Consider the following 25,255-nt stretch of genomic DNA (forward strand, 5'->3'; position numbering starts at 1 on the left):
TTTGGCTTTTTAGACTGATCAACTCAAATAATAGTAAGAGAACTAATTTTAAGTTTGTACCCAATTGCTACAGCTCTAAAGTATTTCAAGCTGCAAACCCTTTTTAGATTAAGTTGGTCATATTTCACCAAACACAAAAGTAAATTCCAAATGGATCAAGGACTTGGATGCTAGACTACAAACTGTCAAATAATATTGGCATGACTCTTTTCTGTCTAAATTTTAAAGACATGGGGGTCGGGCAGTAGCGCAGCAGATTAAGCACACATGGTGTAAAGCGCAAGGACCAGGAAAGGATCCTGGTTTGAGCCCTCGGCTGAGTCGCTTCACAAGCAGTGAAGCAAGTCTGCGGGTGTCTATCTTTCTCTCCCCCTCTCTGTCTTCCCCTCCTCTCTTGATTTCTCTCTGTCCTATCCAACATCGTCATCATCAATGGCAACAATAACAATAACAACAATAGCAAGGGCAACAAAAAGGGGGAAATGGCCTCCAGGAGCAGAGGATTTGTAGTCTACACACTGAGCCCCACCAATAACTCTGGAGGCAAAAACCAAAAAATTTAAAGACATTCAATAATATGAATCCAATTACAAAGAAGACTAAGACAAAAATAAACCAATGGGACTACATCAAATTTAAAAGCTTCTGCACAGCAAAAGAAACCACCAACCAAACAAATTCCCTTACAGAATGGGAATTGATCTTTACATGCCATACATCAGACAAGAGGCTAATAACCAAAATATTTATGAGTCCACCAAACTCAGCGACAAGAAAAAAAAATGACCCACACCAAAAATGGGGAGAGGAAGAACAGAATATTCACCATAGAAGAGATCCAAAAGGCCAACAAACAGATGAAAAAATGCTCCAAGTCATTGTTAGAGAAATGCTAGTAAAGACAACAATGAGATTCACTCCTGTGAGAAGGTCATATATCAAAAAAGGCAGCAGCAACAAATGTTGGAGAGGTTGTGGTGACAAAGGTACCCTCCTACACTGCTAGTGAGAATGTCCATTGGTTCAACCCCTGTGGAGAGCAGTCTGGAGAACTCTCAGGCGGCTAGAAATGGACTGACCCAATGACCCTGCTATTCCTAGAAATACCCCATATTCCTCTCCTGGGGATATATCCTAAAGAATGAAACACACCCATGCAAAAAGATCTGTGTATACCTATGTTCATAGCAGCACAATTTGAAATAACTAAAACCTAGAAGCAACCCGGTGTCCAACAACAGATGATTAAGTTGTATAGATACACAATGGAATACTATTCAGTTATAAAAATGGTGATTCACCTTTTTTTTTTTTTAACTCATCTTGGATGGAGCTTGAAGGAATCATATTAAATGAGATAAGTCAGAATGCTGTTCCTGATAGAGATCACCAGTGACAGTAGGGATAGTGATTTGTTAGAGGTCTAGGTCCAATATGTCTATGTGGCAATCCCAGAATTCCCTGACTAGGGCAGCAGATGCTGGGGTAGCCTGGTAGTGACCAGATGAGTCATCATTAAAGTATGCTGGTCTCTTGCCCATATCCAGCTTTTGTAGTCCTTACTTTGTCTGACAAGGTTAACCTTACAGTGATTGATGGAAGTGAAATAGGAAGTACGTGAGGAGGCCTAAGCAGAAACTATTTGATAAAGTACTTTATGATACTTAATTTTTAATAAGTGTCTTTTTTAGGTCTTTCTACTTGTTTACTACACTTACTGAGTCACTGCAAACTATTGTGCACTTGCACATTAAGGTATATATTTTCCCTTATGGACACATGTGCACATGTGTTCTGTCTCATGGACCCTGGTCTCTATCTAGGTTTTGTGGTTTTGTTAGGAAGTGCACAACCTGATATGAAATCAAGGAGTCCTATGAGCTAGGGATGGTCTTACCAGAGTAATGAAGCTGGAGTGTTGACATTCCATGCCTGACATCTCTGGACACAGCCTGAGTAAAACATGCCAAGGTGGTACTGGTTGTACTGATTTGGCTGAGCTCAGCAGATGCAGTATCAAATGGTATAGATCGAGAGAAGCATGCAGAAAACAAGCCATGTTCCAGAGGCTCCAGGACTGGGAGAAATATGGGTTTTATAGAGAATGGGGAGGGTTCTGGCTGTCTTTATATATATATATATATATATATATATATATATATATATATATATATATTATTAAATTTTTTTATTGTAATGAGAAAGAGTAGATACAGAGGGAAAGATAGAGAGAGAGAGACACCAGAAGACTGCTCAGTTCTGGCTTATGGTGGGGCTGGGGATTGAACCTGGGACCTCAGAGCCCAAGGCCAAAAAGGCTTTTGCATAACCATTATGCTGTTTCCCCAGCCCCTATGCGATAGTTACTTTTGTAAGCAAGTTATTTGGTAATTTGGTTTACTTTGAAAGCCCCATGGCTAGGATTAGCTGTATCATAGAAGACCTCACCATGATTTATGTCATATAGTGCTTCTTCTTCTTCTAGCGTTTGCCCTTCTTCCGTAGCCAGTTAACAGTGTCAGGTTGAGCCTGATGTAGTTTCGAGACCTTTGAATCTGGAGAGGTGGCAGTCGTTGACTATGTGAGTCATAGTCTGTTGAAGATTCTGGGTGCATCTGGGTGACAAGTCTAGCAGATGGAGACTTGTCTCAAGTGGCCTCCCCCAGGGCTCTGTTCTGGCTCCTACGCTATTTATTATTTACATCAATGACCTCCCAGAAACTTCTTCAAGGAAGTTCATCTACGCCGATGACATCTGCTGTGCAACTCAGGCATCCAAGTTCGACATCCTCGAGGAAACACTCACGAAAGACATGTCTCTGATATCTGATTACTGTAAAAAATGGCGACTAATCCCTAGCACTGCAGAAACGGTATCATCTGTTTTCCATCTACACCATGCCTCGGCCTCGCGTGAGCTTAATGTGCAGCTTGGCAATACAAGAATCCGGCATGAAGCCCAGCCAGTCTATCTTGGCATTACTCTCGATCGCACTCTGTCATTTCACGAACATCTCATAAAAACTGCAGCAAAGGTGGGTGCGAGGAATAACATCATTGCAAGACTGGTCAGCTCCTCATGGGGCGCGAGCGCTTCCACACTATGATCATCATCTCTGGCATTATGCTATTCCACTGCAGAATACTGTGCCCCAGTATGGTTCCGTAGCCCCCATGTCCACTTGGTCGATTCCAAATGATATTCCTCCATGAGGATAATTTCTGGAACCATCCGTTCCACCCCGGTTCCATGGCTGCCAGTTCTTAGCAACATCGCCCCGCCAGATATTCTTCGGGATGCGGCATCATCTAAGTTCATTTCCCACGTCTACGCTCGACCGGACCTGCCAATATATGCGGATATCTTCGCCCACCCTGTCCAACGCTTGACGTCTCTTCACCCAATCTGGTCCCCTATGCCTACACTGAACTTCTCTGTTCCAGTCTCTTGGAAACAGAGTTGGCAGTCAGCTGAGGAAAAGAACAAACACCTCATCACAGACCCCTGCAAGCGTCAACCCGGCTTTGGCCTAGCATGTTATGATTGGGCCCTCCTCAATCGCTATCGAACAGGCCATGGCCGGTGCGCCGCTATGTTCCATCGCTGGGGAGCCAGAGACACCCCAACTGTCCCTGCGGCTACAGACAGACTATGACCCACATAGTCAACGACTGCCACCTCTCCAGATTCAAAGGAGGTCTCGAAACTTTACATCAGGCTCAACCTGACACTGTTGACTGGCTACGGAAGAAGGGCAAACGCTAGAAGAAGAATAGTCTGTCTGTAGCCGCAGGGGCAGTTCGGGTCGTGCTATTTACATATAGCTGTACAGTTTTTTTCCTCTCTGTTTTTCATCACTGATAATGAAATAAATTCCTCCCAAGGTGTGCTGGTACTACTTTTACTCCTCTTATCAAATAAAACCACAATATACAAAACAAATCAAAAATACTTTAATCAGCTATTGATGGTATAATAAAATAAATTTAAGTGACACCTAATTTAAACAATTAAAATAGTTCATTGGAGGTTAAACTATGCAATATGTTAAACCTAATGGTAAAAAAAAAAAAGCACCTATTCTAAAGAAAGGAGAAATAAAGGCATGATCAAAGTAATGATTTGGGTTCATTTGGACACTTTTAGGTGATTCCATAGGCATATTGGCAGGCACAACGTTGAAAAATTAATCTGCTCGGTTGTGCAATAAATGAGATAACAAAGGACAGCTATATATTTCCAGGATGTCTAAAATTAAAGAAAAATACCCACCAAATAGTACATGATCTCCTTGAAATGTGAAAAGATTTATGTGATCTGAAGAGAAAACAGATTATACAACAGATCTTTTAATGTCTAACATTTTTAAACATTAAGATTATTTGGGGAAATACCCATTCTTTTTGAACAGTTAAATGCTCAATTCATTAAATAATTTACAGAGAGAAACAAGTTTTGTATTCTGTACAAATTAAAGGACCCCTGAATATAACACTCCACCCCCACCTCCACCAGCCAAAGCTCAATTTTGCAATGGTCTCAGCAGAAAAGAAACAGTTCATACTCTGAATAGAATTCATAGCATTACAAAAATTTACAGAATCCCTCTCTTTTGATCATTTATATGTAACAGCAAAGATTACAATGACAATTGGATAATCAGAATGTAAAAAATATTTGTGCAAAACTGCATTAGTTATTCTTGCCATTTAATAGAGAGAAAACCTAAGACCACACAATGACAGTAATGAGAAAATCCTACATCAAAAGTAACTCTACTTTAGATTTAAAACAACATGGATTATACTAATACTAAACATGAAAAGAAAATGTGGCACCATGAGCAGCAGGAGCAACAAATGGTTCGGCAATTCTGCCAGCCAAGGAAGCTGACACTGGAAGATGCCAAACCTTTATCTCCACATCACCCAGAAGAAAGTGGAAACAACTGTAGGGGTCAAAACTAACACCAATGTCTTTATTCCAGAAATTTGCAGATGATAAATGAAATATTTAAGTCCTTTTCCCCCTTCACAAGGAGTGTTTCTTCTTATCTCTGGAAATCCTTAGAAGAGCTGAATCATAGATTCTCTGGATTTACCTACACCAATCCATTTCACTGTGAAGAAAAAAAGAATACACAGCATTATGGTATTTGTAATAATATTTATCTCCCTCCCTCCTCAAACTCACAAATTAACTTTCTCCTAGGTGCAACTTTATCTATTTAATAACTGGGATGATGCTAAAGGTATTGTTGAAGAAGGGCTGGGCAGTGGCACATGCAATTGAGGGCACATGTTATCCTGCACAAGGTCCTGGGCTTGAGTCCCCACTCCTCATTTGCAGGGAGACACTTCATGACCAGTGAAGCAGGTCTGTAGGTATCTATCTCTCTCTCTTCTCTCCCCTCTAAATTTCTCTCTGTCCTAGCCAATAAGTAAACAATGAGAGGAAGAAAATAAAAACCAGACCATTTCTAGGAGCCAAGAAAATACAAAAGGATTTGCTGATAGCAGAGGCTAAAGTAACAAGAACAAGATAGCATCATGTTTCTATAAAAAACTTTCATGCCTAAGACTGTGAAATTCCAGGTTCAACCTCCAGCATCATCTACCATTAACCAGAACTGAGCAATGTTCTGGGGTGGGTAGAGAGAAGGAAAGAAAAGGGTTAGAGTTTATCAGAGATTAGTTTAAGAGAAATGAATATGTTTACTGAGTAATAAATGATTTTTAATCTTCCTGAACATTAATGAAGCTCATAAGAACTCTACAAAGAAATAATTATCTTTTGTTGTTATTTCAAAAGTAGGGGATCTGGCAGTAGTGCTCAAGGGTTAAGCATACAATGGCACGGAAGCACCAGGACAGTGTAAGGATCCTGGTTCGAGATCCACCTGCAGGGGGGGTCACTTTGCAAGTAGTCTGCAGGTGTTTATCTTTCTCTCCCCCTCTCTTATTGTCCCCCTTTTCTCAGTTTCTCTCTAATATAGATAGTGGCCACCAGGAGCAGTGGATTTGTAGTGCAGGTATCCAGCCCCAGCAATAACCCTTGAAGGCAAAAAAAAAAAAAAAGAGAGAGGAGAGGAAGGAAGAAAAGACTGAACATCAAGTTTATATTTACCTGGAATTTGAAGCTCATCTTCAATAAATCGAACATAATTTTGAGCATTAATAGGTAGCTCCTTAAATGTCCTTGCATTTGATATGTCTGTGTTCCATCCTGGGAGAGTCTTATATTGAACTTCAACTTTATTTAAGACTTCATGGTTTGCTAAAAGTTAAAGGATATGTTCATGATATACTCTATTGTCAAACAATTTTTTATTGTAGCAGATATGTGAAAATGATAAGCCAGTAACTTGACTCTCCCCCAAAGAACCAACATTCTACAAAAGGGGGATACTCAGTCTCTACATCATACTACTATAACATCTAATATCCAACCAAATGCTATGAGGCACAGAAACAGTGATTCATAACCTAGGACAGCAACAGTCCAGAGAAATCAAGCAGGAGAAAGCCCAGTTGCCAGACTAAAAGATAAAATTGATGATTCCCCCCCCCCCCGCCAATAACTTACAGCTATAATCAATTCCCAAGGACTAGTTACTATTAGCAGGTCCCAAAACCTTCCAGTCTAGCATTACCTCTTCATTATTCCTTTATTCGGCATATTCCCAGGCATATTCTTAATTTGTAATGAGTAAACAAACTAAGAAGTCCTATTTTAGGATGCTAGCATCAATTTTAGAACTTCCCAAGAAACCAAAAACATGTTGAAGCCAAAACTAAACAACACCCACATATTTCAAATAGCAAGTGTTTCTATAATCATTCACATTAGCCATTAAACAGAGGGTAGAGAAAACCATTTGTATGGTTTTTGAAGGCAGGGTGGGCTAATGTTCTAAGGGTTCTTTTTTCCTTTACTACCCTTCTTAAAGGAAGCAAGAATGCCTACATAGAAGTTACTTTAAATCCAGTGAAGATGAGCTTCATGAGCAGCACAGCAAGACTACAAGGTTTCCATGTTTCCTCTTCTGTGTTGTGAATTGAATACCTACTTGCTTGAGTTGTGGAGGCACATCAAGTCGGTGCTACATATCACACATTAGACAGAAGAACTATGAAATTGCTATAATGCACTTTTTAGATACTTTTTAAAATTTATTATTGGATAGAGACAGACAGAAATTGAGAGGGGAGGGGGATATAGAGAGGGAGAGAGACAGACATCTGTAGCCCTGCTTCACCACTCATGAAGCCTTCCCCCTCCAGATGGGACCAGGGGCTTGAACCTGGGTCCTTGTACACTGCAGTGTGTGCGCTTACGTAGGTGCACCACCACCAGGCGCCCTTTATAACACTTTTTAAACATAGTCAAAGAAAAAAAAAAAAAAGATTACCTGGGAAATGAGGTATAATTTCACCATCTAACTTATAAGCAACTCCAACTTTGATTTCTGTAAGCATGTCCAAAATATCCAATTTGGTAAGTGCCAATCTAATTTCGTAAGAAAAGGCAACATCAGAATAGCAAACTGGTAAAGACTAACATCTAATATGAAGGAAAATACACAAAGCAATTCTGAAAACTGTTTAAGAATATATTTTAAAGCTAAATAAATAAATAAATAAAGTAGGCCCTTGGAGTTATATAACTGACCACGACAACCATCACTGCTGATACCACACACTTGTTTTGCTTTCTTACAATCAGCCAATAACACATTTATAGGGAGGTTCCTCGAGTAAGGACACATTCAGTGACTCTCTACAATTCCACATGGGTGGCGGCCACATCTATTTCCAACATTTACACCCTCATTTCATCACTCTGGTCAGAGACTGAACAAATGGAGGTAGGTGTGTGTGTGTTGGGTGGGGCAAATCAAGAACCTCTATGATACATTAAAAAACTAAACAAACAACTGAAAAACAGAGTTCTAAGGGAAACATTGTGGAAATTAAACAGTAGGCTTGGAATTCACACCTGTAAACTCTAATTTTATCCTTTGTTATTCGCTAGAAGATAAACCTAATTAATGCAGATGAGAATGCATCTGTGTACATATTAATGTATATGTGCTAATAACACATTTTTTTCCAGTGAGCCAGGCAATGTACTATTTGATCTCATTAGGTTTCTCATCTAATTTTCAAAACATCCTTATGAAGTAAATAACATTGCCTAGATCTTAATAATGAAACAGTCATAGAAAGATTAACTTACTCAAAGTCACTTAGTATGAATCTGAGATTTAGACCCAGAAGTCAGGTATTAAGTCCATGCATTAAACTGGCTATACATTCCCACCTCTTATGCTCTTTTTTTTTTCTACCTACTTACCTAGCATACTTGTAGCAGCACATTCCAAGTAGATATTTTTACTTCCCTATATATTTATATGCATATAAGAGTAACGTGGGGCTACAAGTATCTTTCTGCCTCTTTATCTCCTCAATTTCTGTCTCTATCCAATGATAAACAAACTACAATTTCAGCTTGGAGGCAAAAGAATGAGGTTTTTCTCTAAGAGTGCTGACATAAGTTTACAATCAATAAATCTGTCCCATTTCATGAAATGTCTTCATACTTACGCTGTAAATCCATTAATCATATGAGCATATTTAAGCAGAACAAGGTCCAGCCAGCCACACCTTCTTTTTCTTCCAGTAGTTACACCAACCTCACTACCTCTGGTCTGTAATAATTCCCCAATTTCCTAAGAAGCAGGAAAAAAAGCTAAGCTTTTTAGAATGCCAATGGTGGAACTCTGATAAATACTTAAGGTCAAAGCCTCTTTGAGATCAATACCTTTTAGAAAATAAGTTGAAGATAGAATTCCAAAGAGATGATGGATTTTATGTGCTGGAGACATTATGTGCAACAGATCCACTTTGATTCCATTTTCAAGTTTTTTGTAAAACCATTAATGCTATAGTTTTATATACAGATAATTTCTCAAAATTTAGATTACATATTAGGAAAACTAAATACTTTTTAAAAATCAAGCTATTAATAAATACTCTTGAAATAAACATGTGAGGGAGCCAGGTGATAGTGCAGTGGGTTAAGCACACATGGCTCAAAGCCCAAGGACCAGCATAGGGATTCCAGTTCAAGTCCCCAAGTCCCCACCTATAGCAGTCGCTTCAGAAGCAGTGATGCATGTCTACAGGTGCCTTTCTCTCCCCTCTGTCTTTCCCATCTCTCTCAATTTCTCTCTGCCCTATCCAACAACGACAGCAATAGAACAACAATAACATCGATAAACAGGGGCAACAAAGGGAAAAAAAATAGCCTCCAGGACTAGTGGGTTCAGAGTGCAGGCACCAAGCCCCAGTGATAACCCTGGAGGCAACTAAAAGAAATAAACACGTTAAATTGGGAAGGGGTAGATAGCATAATGGTTATGCAAAGAGACTCTCATGCCTGAGAGGCAGGTTCAATCCCTTATACCACCATAAACCAGAGCTGAACAATGCTCCAGTAAAAAGAAAAAAAAGGTTAAGTCAAATATTACAAGAATTATAATTTACTGGTTTAAATCATTAAGGGAAATAACATGAACCATTTTCTTTTTGTTGTTATTTGGGTTTTCTTGGCGGCAGGGGGCCTCATACATGCACAATTTCGCTGCTCCAGGTCACATTTTTTTCATTCAAATAGAGAAGCGGGCGAGACATGACAGCACAGAAGCATCCCCCATTGCTATAGCACCTCCAAGGGTGCCAGGGCCTGACCTGAGTCTCCCTCATGGTCACAGAGGCACCCTCCTCAGTGAGCTATTTCTTCAACCACAACATGAATTATTTTAAAACTTTTTGAATTTGATTTGCTGAGAAATAAACTTACATTATCTAGTTCCGTAGGAAAGGCACCAATGCCAACTCGAGTTGTGTAAGCCTTTACAACTCCATACACTTCTCCAACATTTTGAGGGGGCATACCCAATCCAGTGCAAACACCCCCGACAGTACAGTTCGAAGAGGTTACAAAAGGGTATGTTCCTAAAATTAGAAGCAAATATTAACATACACAGATACAAATTATTTTAAGAACAGAATTATGAAAATTCTGCATGGGAATATAATATTCTAGAAATGTTCTGACTTTGAACAAAACTGTAACCACCCTCTCCAAGCTTTAACATTTCATTTACTTTTTCTGTCTGTAATGAGATGAAACTAGTGGTTAGAGCTATAACTACAGTACTTATAAACGAAGAGTTCCTTGCTTATGTGCATGTGGTTGTCAATTCATCCCTGTGTGGAACTTATCACACATGACTTAGTAGCTGCCCAAACACGAGTGTTAGCTTACTAGATAAGATTATATTCTTTTTTTTTTTTTGGATAAGATTATAGTCTATGTATTTCAATAGTCTTGTCAATTTAAAATAAATTCATTCTACTTCTCTAACATGAATAGTTAAGAGATAGTGCCAACCCGTAACACTTTTACCTTTTGCAACTCTATTGAGGAAATAATCCCAGAAATGACAAGAGTCAGCGAAGAGTGGTGTACTGGTCCCCTATAAAGATGCTCTTCATACTTAACTATTTACTACACTAATAAACATAGCAAACTGTTGCTGATTTCTTCCCAGATTGGTCATGCTTATCACAGTATCAAAAATACATAGCTTACAGGGAGCCAGACAGTGGCAAACCAGATTAAGAACACATATTACTATGTGCAAGGACCCAGGTTCCAGCATCCACTCCCCACCCACCTACAGGGAGGAAACTTCACAGAATGGTGTAGTAGGTCTACAGGTGTGTTTCCATCTCTACCCTTCCCTCAATTTCTTTCTTTCTTTCTTTCTTTCTTTCTTTCTTCCTTCCTTCCTTCCTTCCTTCCTTTCTTTCCTTTAAGATTTTTTAAAATATTTATTCCCTTTTGTCCCCCTTGTTTTATTGTTGTAGTTATTACTGATGTCATTGTTGTTGGATAGGACAGAGAGAAATGGAGAGAGGAGGGGAAGACAGAGAAGGGGAGAGAAAGATAGACACCTGCAGACCTGCTTCACCGCCTGTGAAGCGACTCCCCTGCAAGTGGGGAGCCGGGGGCTCGAACCGGGATCCTTAACACCGGTCCTTGTGCTTTGTGCCACATGCACTTAGCGCAGTACTTTCCCTCAATGACTATCTGTTCTAATTAAAAATAAATACATAAATAAATGCCAATGGATATAAGAGCTCAGAACAAGTGACCTTAGGAGATCATATTTGGATAGAAGGAGCAACAACCTATTAAATAGAGCAGTAACTTACAGACAGCATCTCATACTCAGGAAATTGAGTTTCTGCAGATCACTCACACACACACACACACACACACACACACACACACACACACACACACACACACCATATACCCTTAGTAACAATGTATACTGCTTTCTGAAATTTAAATCACAATTTGTATATCTTAAGCCCACAAACTCAGTGATTTTATTTTTAAAATAAAATAGGAAACTTAGCACTTGTATTCTCCACAATATTCTTTTTTTTAAAAAAGAAAACTAGTACAAGATGACAAAGTTCCATTATTTCTGAATATACAAGCTAAAAGTCTTGTTTTTAAATTCCTTAATACTAATATTAATTATTTAAATCTTAAGTACTTTAGGGTCCAGTTAAGCTCCCCATAAGTCTTATCTCACTTACCAAAATCAATATCTAGTAGTGCTGCATTTGCACCTTCAACCAAGATTTTCTTTGGTGGTCCATGTAGAGCCTCATATAAGAAATAAACTCCATCTCTCACCATTGGCTTAACCCTTTCCATGCAAGCCTATATATAAAGACAGAAACCCATTGTGATTTATACTAATACATATAAAACATAGCCAGTACAAGTGAAAATCTTGGGTTTACAGCAGTGAAAACTGACAAATGTAATATAGAAATGGCCTAGTGCCCCAGAATAAACCTACACATACACAGGCACCTAATACATGACAAAGGGGTCAAAAGTGTTCAGTGGAAGTGCTTTCCCAGCACAAATGATGCTGGCGAAACTAGATGGGCACATGAAATGAAACTTGGACCAACACTTAACCATGCACCAAAATTAAATCAAAGGAAAAAAAATAGTGGTCCAGGAGGTAGCACAGTGGATAAAGCACTGGATTCTCGAGCATGAGGTTCTAAGTTCAATCCCCAGCAGCACATGTACCAGAGTGATGTCTGGTTCTCTCTCTCTCCTCCTATCTTTATTTTTTTTAATTTTTTTAAAAAATTATCTTTATTAATTAGATAGAGACAACCAGAAGTAGAGAGGGAATGGGGTGATAGAGAGGGAGAAAGACAGATACCTGCAACAATGCTTCACCACTCACAAAGCTTTTCCCCCTACAGGTGGGGACCAGGGGCTTGAACCTGGGTCCTTGTGCATTCTAGCATGTGCACTCAACCAGGTGTACCACCACCTGGCCCCTTCCTCCTATCTTTCTCATGAATAAATAAACTCTAAAATATATAGAATAAATAGTAAAACACTACAGAACCTTAACACCAAAGACACACCCAAATGAGCAAGTGAAACTAAAACAAAGTTAAATAAATGGGACTATATCAAATTAAAAAGCTTTTATACTTTGAAAGCAAACTACACAAGGATTAAAAGGCAGCCCAGTAAATGGGAGAAGAAATCTGCACATCACCCCTCTGACAAGCAACTGATATCAAACATCAATAAAGAACTCATACATCAAAACAATAATAAACAGCCCAATTTTTAAAAAGTGGTAAAAACAATACTTCTCTAGAGGGACCAGGTCATCTGGTTAAGCGCACACATGACAGTGCACAAGGATCCTGGTTCAAGCCCCTGGTACCCACCTATAAGGGGAAAGTTTCCTGAGTGGTGACGTAGGGCTGCAGGTGTCTCTCTGTCTCTTTCCCTATCTCTCTCTCTCCATCCCCTCTCTTAGATTCTCTGTCTCTAGCCAATAATAAATAAATAACTTTTTTTTTAAGAAAAAGGAGTTTTAATTAACATCTATGCACTCAAGGAGAGGCCATCTAAATACACAAATATTTACTGAAAAAGCCACAGCAATATATTAACAGCAACACAGTCATAGTAGGGGACTTCAACACCCCACTCTCTCAACTTGACAGATCATCCAGGTAGAAAATCAATAAAGAAACAAGGGAGCTAAATGAAGAGATAGTCAGAAACAGAAGGATGAATATGGGATGATCTCATTCACAGGCAGAAGTTGAAAAACAAGATCAGAAGAGAAAACACTAAGTAGAACTTCGACCGGAGTTGGTGTATTGCCCCAAAGTAAAAGACTCTGGGGTGGGGTGGGGGTGGAGGTGGGGGAAGTTCAGGTCTTGGAACAGGATGGCAAAAGACCTAGTGGGTGTTGTATTGTTGTGTGGAAAAATGAGAAGTGTTATGCATGTACAAACTATTGTATTTACTGTCAAATGTGAAACATAATCCCCCAATAAAGAAATAAAAAAGAAAAAAAAAGACCACTGTAAATCGTTACTCAATAAAGCTCTAAAGTTAAGAAAAGAAAAAAAAAAGTTTTAGATAATTCCCTAGAAAAGAAATACATTGGCCCAAAGACATAGGAGGAAATAATTCTACTTCACTTATCACTAAAGAAACAGAAATTAAAATCACACTGAGGTTCTACCTCACACCAGTGTGAATGGCTGTATCAACAAAGCAGGAAATTCAAAGCACTGGCAAGGATGTGCAGAAAGAACTATGTCAAGCTGTTAGTGGGGATGCAAACTGCTGTAACCACTTTGCAAAAGTATAGATACTCCTTACATAAATGAAAACGGAAATATCCTCTGCTTCAGTAATACCACTCTTAGGCATTTACCTAAAGAATATGAAAACATTAATTCAAAGGGATGTATGCACACTTATGTTCATAGCTGCATTATTCACAATAGCCTAAATGCCAATCGGAAAATGACTGGATGAAGGAGTTATGGGATGTATACTCCATGGAGAACTACTCAACAATTAAAATAGCTGATACTGTGTCCTTTGGGACAAAGTGGATGGACTGAAACTGGTCGTCCTTAGTGAACCTGAATTTGTTTTGTTTATATGTTTATTATTTATTGTGGATAGTATGAGAGAGACTTGAGAGGGAAGGAGAAGACAGAGGGGATAGAGAGAGAGACTTGGGAGCTGGGTGGTGGCGCACCTGGTTGAGCACACATGTTGCAATGCACAAGGACCCAAGTTCAAGCCCCCAGTCCTCACCTGCAGGGGAAAAGCTTTGTGATTGGTGAAGCAGGGTTGCAGGTGTCTCTCACCCTTCTCTACCACCCCCATTCCCTCTTACTTTCTGACTGTCTCTATTCAATAAATAAATAAGATAGCGAGAGAGACCTGCAGTACTGATTCACCTCACCACTTGTGAAGCTTTTCCCATTGCATGTGGATACCTATGGCTTGAAACCAGGTACTTGATTATGGTAAACATATTGCACCAAAGTAAAAGACTCTGAGGTTGGGGGGAGGTAGAGTTCAGGTCCTGGGACAGGACGGCAGAGGACCTAGTGGAGGTTGTATTGTTGTGTGGAAAAACTGATAAAATGTTATGCATGTACAAACTACTGTATTTACTGTTGACTGTAAAACATTAATTCCCCAATAAAAAATAAAAACATGTGCTCTCTACCAGGTGCAACACCACCCAGCACCCTGTGAACCTTAATTTGATCCTTACTTCAATAAGCATGATAATTTCCAGTCAACCCATTTTTTTACCCAGACAACTACCAGATGGTTTCACTCATAAGTAGAATTTAGAGAAGGGAAAAACATGAATTTGCTGGGGGGAGGGAGGGAGGAAGACGTAAATAAACTGTCTAAGACTTTGCGAGAACTCTGAAGGTTACTATTAGGAAGCTTGGGGCACAGAACTTTGGAGAAGGGTATGGGTGTGGTTGGAACTATACTTGGGAATCTTATAAACCACTAACAAAAAATTATAATGGAGCTATAGGATATATACTCCACGAAGTATTGCTATTGAATTTTTAAAAGATGGTATTGTAACCATAATAAAATGGAAAGGAATTATGCTTAGTGAAGGAAGTAAAAGACGACTTCATGAAACTTTCTCAAAACATTTGAAGTGCTAATAGTAGTGCTTATTTTGGGATTCACTATAAAATGTAACATAAATATGCACTTTGCCCAACATCTAAAGTTAATGCAATAAAACTCAAGTTTCGACAATGTTTAAGTATTTAGCCAGTCTAGTATAAGTATTCCAGAACCTACCCATGGACTAATTCAAGTATGTTTTACCCATTAATGAAAGTCTGGTCTCCTCCTAAGCCCCAGTCTCTGACTTCTGTTTTAAATCTTTTTTGGTTTTTATGCCAGAAGCAATCATACTATTTTTGTGCCTTGTTACTGGCTCAACAAATATTACCCTATTAAGAATCTATTTACTTAGTTGTTTTTTCCCCCTAGAGCATTGCTTAGCTCTGGCTTAGGGACCGAACCTGCGATCTCAGCACATTAGGTAAGAAAAGTGGGCTGCAGTCATTATGCTTTCTCCCTTGCCCCAATTTAGTATTGTTCATTATCACTCATCTACTTTACATTTCCATGAAACATATCTAACAGTTGAAAAAGCACACCCAGGCTTTAGTAGGAACATTCAGAATGTTCCATGTAGACCTTTTTTCTTTTTAGATTGATCTAAACAGTTCTGCAACAATTTGAGAGTGGCCTACAAGGCTTAGAAATTCTGATCCGGCTCCAGAATTAATGGTCCTATTTATTTTCCAGAAGAGAAGGATTGAGTCAGATACAGAAGCAGCAGCTTAAAATTTATCAACGACTATGGAGGAATGGAAGGTTAAGTAAGGTCAGACTACAGGCACCACTATCAACTATCACCTCATAAATACTAACTGTGGTTCAATCTTTGACCAAGTAGCTTATCTCTTCAGTGTACAGTGCTAAAGAGACTGTCCTGACGGAGTACCACTAAGGGAGGTGGTTAGCTTTAAAAGTCATCATCTCTCACTCTGATTCAACACTTCACTATGAACGATTTTTACACTATTATAAATATGGTCTTTTATTTCCTCAAAATTAATGATATTTTCATTATTTCCACAATAGAAACTAATCTCCCCTATAACTGTTAGTAACACCAACATATCATCTATATTCTGATCTCTGCTTCTCTACCTTTATCTTTGGGTACTTTACTCCTGTTCCTCACTCAACCTTTTTTTTTTCTTCCTTTTTTTGTTGCCCTTGTTATTACTGTTGTTGCTGCTGGATAGGACAGAGAGAAATCCAGAGAGGAGGGGAGACAGAGAGGGGGCCAGAAAGATAGATGACTGCAGACCTGCTTCACCGCTTGTGAAGCCACCCCCCACCCCACCCCTGCAGATGGGAAGCCAGGGGCTTGAACCAGAATCCTTTTGCCAGTCCTTGCACCATGTGTGCTTAACCCGCTGCACTACCACCTGGCACCCCCTCACTCAATCTTTTAAGATATACTACATGAAGTTACCCAAACATGCAAAAAATAAATATATATATATATATATATATATATATAATATTTTTGGCTCATATGCTTTTAGATGCAAAAGAATAAACTACTTTACCAGTTCTTATCTATAATACTTCACATATAACTCTGTTGCATGTATACTATAAACTATTTACCTTGTATTTTGCTCATTCACAGTGTAGTTTCCATAAAGAAAATAAAAGGCGGGCAGAGGTAGATAGCATAATGGCTATGCAAACAGACTTCATGCCTGAGACTCCAAAGTCCCAGGTTCAATCCCCTGCACCACCATAAACCAGAGCTGAGCAGTGCTCTGGTAGAAAAAAAAAAAAAAAAAAAAAAAAAGACCAATTTCAGCTCCTTAATATAAAGGCTGGATAAAAGATTTATATGTTAATTTGTCAAACAAGTTTAGAGACCATATAAAAGGTCAGAAAGCATTACCTTGAGTTTTTGTAATTCACCTTCAATGTCTATTTCCAAAGTGGGGTATACTGATTTGTACTGGTTAGCCAAAACTTTGAACCTGAGAAGCAGATAAATCACGACGTTAACTCTGTTTAAAAATAACATAGCCTAGTTTGATTCAAATGGCTTCTATAGATAAATGATCTTAGTAATAAATTAACCCCTAAAAGAAAGCTATGTTCTGAGATAAAATCTAATAAAAGATGTCAGTCACATGATCTAAAAAAACTGGAAACATTTTTACTCAAGTTTAGAAATACCAACAAGGATGGAGAAATAGCATAATGGTTAAGAAAAGGACTTTCATAACTAAGGCTCTGAGATCCCAGGCTCAATCCCTGGTATCATCATAGCCAGAGCAGAGTAGTGCTCTTGTAAGAACAACAAAAAAAAAATGAGGTCAGGCATTGAGGCACATTGTTGAACACACACGTTAAAATGCACAAGCACCCTAGTTCAAGCCCCTAGTCCCAACCTGCAGGGAGGGTGTTTACTGCAGGTGTTTCTCTATCTCTTCCTTCTCTCAATGTCTCTGTCTCTATCCCACAAATAATAAAGTGGCAAAAAAAATGAAAATAAATGAAAATCAGTCCTTAGAAATACATTACAATATCGTTAAAGTAATACGCACATATGGGGGGGGGGAAGAAACACTGAAATCTGTGACCCTAAAACTTAAATCTGAATTGCTTCATAGTTTATGGAAAACAAAAGACAACCTATATGATGGATTTTAAATAGGCAGACATTAATGTCTTGTCTCCAGTATTTCCACTGGAGATGCCCTGCCAGTAGTCAAATTGCTGACCATAAATGTATACAGAATGTCATACATGCCACCTGGTATTAAATGTGACAAATCAATCTCTGCCACTGAGTAGCTACATAGTATCCCATGCAGATTTTCTTACAGTGAGTCAAGGTAGCATATCTGTCAAAGTGAGTTTGGCATATAATAGTCCACCAGTACCAGAGAGACTAATTACTTTTAAGTGGGAGGACATAATGGAGTCTATGACCTAAATATATGTAGCTCAAGGCCTAGTATATGATTATTAAGTTCTGCCACATTTGCCAGAATCTCTACTTCTCAGCAAACCATTTCACTCCAATTCTTTTTTTTTTTTTTTAAATATTTATTAATTTATTCCCATTTTGTTGGCCTTGTTTTATTGTTACTGATGTCATCATTGTTGGATAGGACAGAGAGAAATGGAGAGAGGAGGGGAAGACAGAGAGGGGAGAGAAAGATAAACACCTGCACACCTGCTTCACTGCTTGTGAAGTGACTCCCCTGCAGGTGGGGAGCTGGAGGCTCAAACCAGGATCCTTAAGCTGGTCCTTGTGCACTTAACCCGCTGCACTACCGCCTGACTCCCACTCCAATTCTTAAATATAGTCCTGATGTTATCTTCTTGGGGTACTGTTACTGTATCATCATGCTACTTTTAAGGAGGGTCACCAGATTAAAACTATTCAGAAAGTAATAAAGAGTATTTTACTTTTATTTTTATGAGATGCAGTGACAGAGACATGGGCGCTATTTAGCTCTGTCTGTCTGTGGTGCTACACACAGAACCTGAGACCTCAGAGCCTCAGCAATGAAAGTTTTTTGCACAGCCATTATGCAGTCTCTTGGCTTCAATAAAGAGTTTTAAAATTATAAGCAAAAAGAAAAGAAATCTTCTCTGTTCAACTAGAATACCAATCTTACCAATTTGGACCTAGAACCACCTAAAAAAATTTCATTCAGTCTTCCCACTTGAAACAGATTAGTTACCTCTCAGAAAAGCCATCAAAGTCAGAGACAAGATCACACATCCGGAGTCCACTCCGAGCAGCTTTGGAAGAATAAACTGGGCCAATACCCTTTTTTGTGGTGCCCAAACTAAAAAATAAATGAGAATAAGCTTACAGTTAGTAAAAATTCAGTTCTTGTGGTCAGATCATCACAGAGAATGAAATAACTCTGACTACTTTCTGTTTATGCTATTTCCTTTAGATTTCTTTTCACAATCTTACGGATTTCCCTGAAATCTAAACAGAATTTTTTTTTTTATAAGCTCTGACCTAGAATTTAAACCATATGACTGAATATGCTATGAGTGCACACATGGACATACACACACAGAGAGGTCATACTTTTTTCCTGCTTGTTCTTGTCTCTGTTGCTCCTGGATGCCATCAGCTGCTTGATGAAAATCAAATACTAAAGGGGAGGGGGGGGGAAATAGTAATTACTGAAACAAATATAGGAAAACAAACCATAATAGTCTTTAATTATTGAAGGTATAAACCTCCTCACCCACTTCTTTGTGATATATTAAATGGTGTCAGAGAAAATATATATTATTAATTGGTTTACTAAGAGAAGAGTATACTTGGTCTTTCACTCTGCTTTATTAGACTATATTATCTCAAAAAAAAGTCATTAAAAATTAGGTACTTTTGGAACATGACAATCCTATTAAACTCAATAAAGTGCCCTTTTTTGCCCTTCATATTCTAAACTCCAGAAATCTAGATCACTTTCAGTCTCCCCCTCATCCTCACAAATCTTAAGCTTTCATTATCTCTTACCAAAACTACAGCCAAGTGCTACTTTTTTCAATGCAGCCAATTTTCGAAGACACAGTATGTTATCACCGCCTTTAAAACCCAGTGATTTTCTATTGCTCAAATGATAAAGCTCTCTCACATGCTTTCCTTATACCATCTCTCCTCTCACTTTATTTTATTTTTATTTATTTATTATTGGATAGAGACATAGAAACTGAGAGTAGAGGGGGAGGTAGAGAAGGAGTGAGACAGAGACATCCGCATCCCTGCTCCAGCATTTGTGAAGCTTTCCCCCTGCAGGTGGGGACCGGGGGCTTGAACTCAGTCTTTTGGTGGTGGGAGTGGTGTTTATGTACAATCCTATTAAAGTATAAACCACTATTTAATTAATATGAGAGGTGAAAAACTGATATGTCTAGAACTTCTTAAAACACAGACTTTAAATAAAAAAGAAAAGTACTCTTATACTTCTAAGACACAACTGTCAGAGCAGTTTAGTCCCCTTCTTGGCAAAGTTAAAAATCACAGCTGTGTATGATAAACAAATTTCCCTGGTGGTCTAGTAGGAGTTTTTGACACTTATTATCCTAATTAATCATGGGATAGAAGCTAAATTTTTATTATACAATACAAAATTACCCCTATACAAATCTGATTTGTCCCAGTGGGGCAGAAATATCTAACAACATTAATTAGAGTAGCATATTGTGTAATGAAAACAATCTTTAAGAATGTTCAGAAAGGGGCAGGTGGTGGTGCACCTGGCTGAGCACATACAGTGCGCAAGGATCCAGGTTCCAGCCCTGGTCCCCACCTGCTGGGGGAAAGCTTCACAAATGGTGAAGCAGGGCTGCAGGTGTCTCTCTTTCTCCCCTTACCCTTTCAATTTCTGGCTGTCTCTATCCAATAAATAAGTAAATAAAAAATTTAAAAGAAATTTAAAAAATTAAGAATATTCAAAGAAACATTTTAATTACTCAATATTGTAAAAGATTCTTTTTCTATTGTCATGAAGGTTACTGCAGGGGCTTGGTGATGGCATATAAATGCAGCACTTGTGGTGGCCAATCTTTTTTTTTTTTTTAATTCTCCTTTCTATTTTGTTTTGATAGGAAGGAGAGAAATTGAGAGGGGAAGGACATAGAGAGGGAGAGAGATAGACACCTTCATACCTGCTTCACCAATCATGAAATGTCCCCCTGAAGGTGGGGAACAGAGGCTGGAACCCAAGTGATAATGTGTGTGCTTAACCAGGTGTGCCACAGCTGCCCCCACCTCCCAGATTCCAATGTTTTATCAGTGGTAGAATGGATAAAGACATTGTAGTATATCCATAAAAAGGATGAGAAAGGTGCCATTGCACATAAGGTTCAGTACAGTTTACGTCAAATAATTAATTTTAGTGGATTGCTAAGATTATGCATAGGACTCAACTCTGATTATTTTTGGAAGCACATTTATCTGATACATGCTACAAGAATTTTGATGGTTTCCTTGAGGTCAATGTGCAGCTATCTGCCTCAAGACACATACATACTTAAATACAATCATATAGACAATTCTTTCATGGCTTGTGATTCCTTCTACCCGGTTATTGGCTATCATGCCAATTATAATCAACAATCCTATCACTTTTTAGTGGTGGGTGAAAATTTTAATCCAGTTATTATTTAAATGAGAGAGCTACAGAGAGAAGCACTGCTCAGTTCTAGGTTATGATGGTGCTGGGCATTGAACCTGGGAGTTTGGAGCCTCGGGCATAAGTCTTTCACAGAACCATTTTGCTATCTCCTCAGCCATTTTCTTTCCTTCCTTACTTCCTTTTTTATTTACTTATTTATTTATTTATTTTTAGTTGGGGGCACTATTGGTTTACAGTAAATACAGTTGTTGGTATATGTATAAAATTTCTCAGTTTTCTGCAAAAACACTCTCATTCCCAGCCTAGATCATACAGAACCTGAATGAAAGCCGCCACCACCACCCCGTTCCTGAGTCCTTTACTGTGGTGCAATACACCAAGCCCAGGTCAAGTTCTGTTTTGTATTTCCCTTTCTGTTCTGAGTACTCAACTTGTATGAGATCATCCCAAATTCATCCTTCTTTCTATCTTATAACCTTTAACATGATTCTTTCTAGCTCGATGCAAAGTGAGGTTAAAAAAAAAAAAAAGTGAAATTCAACATTCTCAATTGCTAAGTAGTATTCCATTGTGTATATATACCACAACTTGCTCAGCCACTCATCTATTGTCGAACACCTGGGTTGCTTCCAAGTTTGGGCTATTACAAATTGTGCTGCTAGCACAGCTATATACAAGATACTGGGTACTGTCCAGCAAACCATAACAAAGGGACTTTTCAAAGTTAACCCAATTAACAAATAATGTGATGATAATATTAACTATTGATTGTCTTTTTGAACCCTAAGACAGCAGGAACCTCACATCTTCACTATAGAGCCCCTACTTCCCCCAGTCCTGGAACCCTTGGATAGGGCCCACTTTCCCGTATGCATCTCCCAATCCAAACCAAATAACATTGCATCTGCCGATTACAACCTAACCAAAGCAACGATTGCTACCTCAACATGCTTTACCTCAGAATGTATCCAGAGACTTCACGTGTGGAATGACAACCCTTCAGCTTCATTACTCGGGTGAGACCTTTCCTTTAATAGTACACTCTAATTTCATCTCAGGTAGTTCACTTTCTAACAAAGTCCCATAACCTAGATATACACCAGTTTCTGTGAGAGCTTATGTGCACACGTATCCATAAACTATAAAATATATACCTGAAAGCAGGACTACACTAGAGTTTGCAGTGAGTACCTCCCTAACACTTCCTCTCCACTATTCCAAGCTTGGGATCCATGATTGCTCAACAAATTGTTTGGCTTCATATGTTAACTCTCTTTTCAATCACCAGGTTCCAGATGCCACCAGGATGCTGGCTAGGCTTCCCTGGATTGAAGACCCCACCAATGTGTCCTGGAGCTCAGCTTCCCCAGAGTCACACCCTACTAGGGAAAGAGAGAGGCAGACTGGGGGTATGGATCGACCAGTCAACGTCCTTGTTCAGCGGGGAAGCAATTACAGAAGCCAGACCTTCTACCTTCTGCAACCCTCAACGACCCTGGGTCCATGCTCCCAGAGAGATAGAGAATGGGAAAGCTACCATGGGAGGGGGTGGGTTATGGGGATTGGGTGTTGGGAATTGTGTAGAGTTGTACCCCTCCTACCTTATGCTTTTGTTCACTAATCCTTTCTTAAATAAAAAATTAAAAAAAAAAAAAAAACAAATTGTGCTGCTGTGAACATAGGCATACAGAGATCTCTTTGAATGGGTGCGTTTTTTCCTTAAGATATATTACCAGGAGAGGAATTGTAGAATCATAGGGTAGGTTCATTTCTGAGAGTTCTCAGACTGTTCTCCATAGGACTAGTCCTACTGACATTGCCACCAGCAGTGCAAGAGGGTTCCTTTGTTTCCACAACCTCTCCAGCATTTGTTGCTGCTACCTTTTCCGATGTATGACATTCTCAGAGGGGTGAAGTGCTATCTCATTATTATTTTTACTCACATTTCTCTAACAATGACTCAGAGCATGTGTGTCTGTGTGTGTGTGTGTGTCTGTTGGTCTTTTGTGTATCTTTTTTGGTGATTATCCTATTCATATCTTCTCCCCATTTTGATAGGATTATTTATTTATTTCTTGAGTTTGGTGAGCTCTTCATCTATTTTGGTTATTAGTCTTTTGTCTGATGTATGGGGGGGCAAAATTAATTTTAAAATCCAATTTGCTTTAACTAATAGAATAGCTTAGTCTGCAAAAAGCCTGATCAAAGGCACTCTAAAGACGAGACAGAAAGACAGAGAGGGAAAGAGAAATGCGGTGAGACAGCAGAGCATTGATGTCTACTGCTCATGAAGGTCCCCTCATGCAGGCACTACCATGTGGTGGCCAGGTCCAAACCCAGACCCACAAGCACGGCAAAGTATACGTTATCTCTCAGTCCCCTACCTAAACTTTGCTATTTGCAAAATGAATGTTCTTTGTATTATGATATGGCTTACTACTATAGAATTAGAAATGTATCATAAAAATTTGTTTATTAATTTGCATATGTAACTATTCTGAAATATATGAATTCTAGCCTGGCAGCTGTCAAAAGCAGGAGGAAAAAGTAGTAAAATTTCAATTATTATTATTATTATAGTTTCCTTTTAACTACATCCATCAGAGTTTTCAATAACATTTCATATTATCATCAGCTCGTGATCACTAAATACATTATGTGCTCCTTACCAATATGTGCTCTATCAGATATTACAAGTCTTTTTTCCCAGCCTTCTAGACCTAGAGGGAAGGGAGATGATGAAGATATATTAAATTGAACATTCTGATAAATTTTCATCTTAATTTCTTGAGAAATACAAATGCTTAAGTATTTTTTGCTGAGACAACCACTTTCCATCTTTTTTCTACATATAAAACACTTTAATCAGAATTGATTAAATTAAGTTACAAAGGCTACCTAGGTTTTTGCTCTAAGAAGTTCTAGAAGCCAGTCATGTTCTCATAGACTACTTTGTTAGATTCCAAAAAACAAATAGTAGGGAAATATTATTTCTGTTAGGAAGTGAAGTTAAGATAAAACAGGAATAGAGCTCTGAGAAAAGGAAGTTAGCAGGCAGAATCATTTTTTCATACCCTTTCCTTTTTGGACATTTTTGTCTGCTTCCTCAAACAGTCCAGGTAAATGAATCACCACACCATTTCCTAAAGGAAAATAAATACATTGCAACCTTATACATCTATACTTACAATGCAGACAGACTTAAAAGTAATATTAAGATCAGACATCTACAATAACCCTTTACTTAGGATAACATAAATGGGGTGGGCTTTGATTAATGGAACTTTCTAACTTATTAGAAAATATTTAAATAAGTTAAAGTGATAAAACTTTTCATCAGAAATAAATATAGTTATAGTACAGCATAAAACATAGACTACAAAGCACTAAATATAAATTGAAATTGCTCTGAAAAAATGTGACAGTTTTGAAAGAAATTAGCTGCATGATTTTAGGCAAGTTGAACCAGGCTTAATGCAGACTTTGGAAAAAATAAATAAATAAAATAGGCTTTAAATCAAAGTCTTTTAATCAGGTAGTCATTCCTTTTATTTAAAAAAAAAATCTTCACGTGGCTTTAGTGGCACCTTTAAAAATGAAACTAGAGTGGCCTGGGAGGTGGGTGGCACAATTGATAAAGCACTGGACTCTCAAGCATGAGGTCCTGAGTTCAATCCCCAGCAGCACATGTACCAGAGTGATGAGTGATGTCTGGTTCTTTCCCTCTCTCCTCCTATCTTTCTCATGAGTAAATAAAATACTTAAGAAAAATGAAACTAGGACAGAAACTATCAGACTGCATATACTACATAAGGATTCAGAAATACAACAGACTTCTTATAATTCTGCCCGTGTATTTAGTAATCATATTTTAAAAGAACTAACATCATTGATGATCACAGGAAAATAAAAATTGTTAATTCCAAATGGTACTACCACTGAAAGGTCAAAGAAAGTTATAAAACAGTCAAACTTAAGTACGTTCCAGAATGTATCGTGGTCAACATTAACAAGAGACCAATGAGTAATTTGGTAAAAGATA

General features: G+C 38.4%; 1 protein-coding gene across 2 annotated transcripts in view; it reads right to left on the reverse strand.

The window, feature by feature from the left end:
• Nucleotides 1–3,932: 3,932 nt before the first annotated feature.
• ADSS2 (adenylosuccinate synthase 2) overlaps nucleotides 3,933–25,255 on the reverse strand; it is a 35,096-nt gene continuing 13,773 nt past the window's right edge. The window contains exons 3-13 of one of the 2 annotated variants that reach the window (XM_007534617.3): nucleotides 24,288–24,356; nucleotides 23,883–23,933; nucleotides 19,155–19,221; nucleotides 18,793–18,900; nucleotides 16,989–17,070; nucleotides 11,683–11,809; nucleotides 9,866–10,020; nucleotides 8,608–8,732; nucleotides 7,413–7,510; nucleotides 6,128–6,277; nucleotides 3,933–5,120 (exon numbers count right to left, since the gene is read on the reverse strand). In XM_007534617.3, the coding sequence (XP_007534679.2) occupies nucleotides 5,068–5,120; nucleotides 6,128–6,277; nucleotides 7,413–7,510; nucleotides 8,608–8,732; nucleotides 9,866–10,020; nucleotides 11,683–11,809; nucleotides 16,989–17,070; nucleotides 18,793–18,900; nucleotides 19,155–19,221; nucleotides 23,883–23,933; nucleotides 24,288–24,356 (1,085 nt within the window). In that variant the 3' untranslated portion in view covers nucleotides 3,933–5,067. The other variant, XM_060192074.1, reaches the window with a different exon arrangement.

The sequence above is a fragment of the Erinaceus europaeus genome, chromosome 6 (genome assembly GCF_950295315.1).
Source record: "Erinaceus europaeus chromosome 6, mEriEur2.1, whole genome shotgun sequence".
NCBI lineage: Eukaryota > Metazoa > Chordata > Mammalia > Eulipotyphla > Erinaceidae > Erinaceus > Erinaceus europaeus.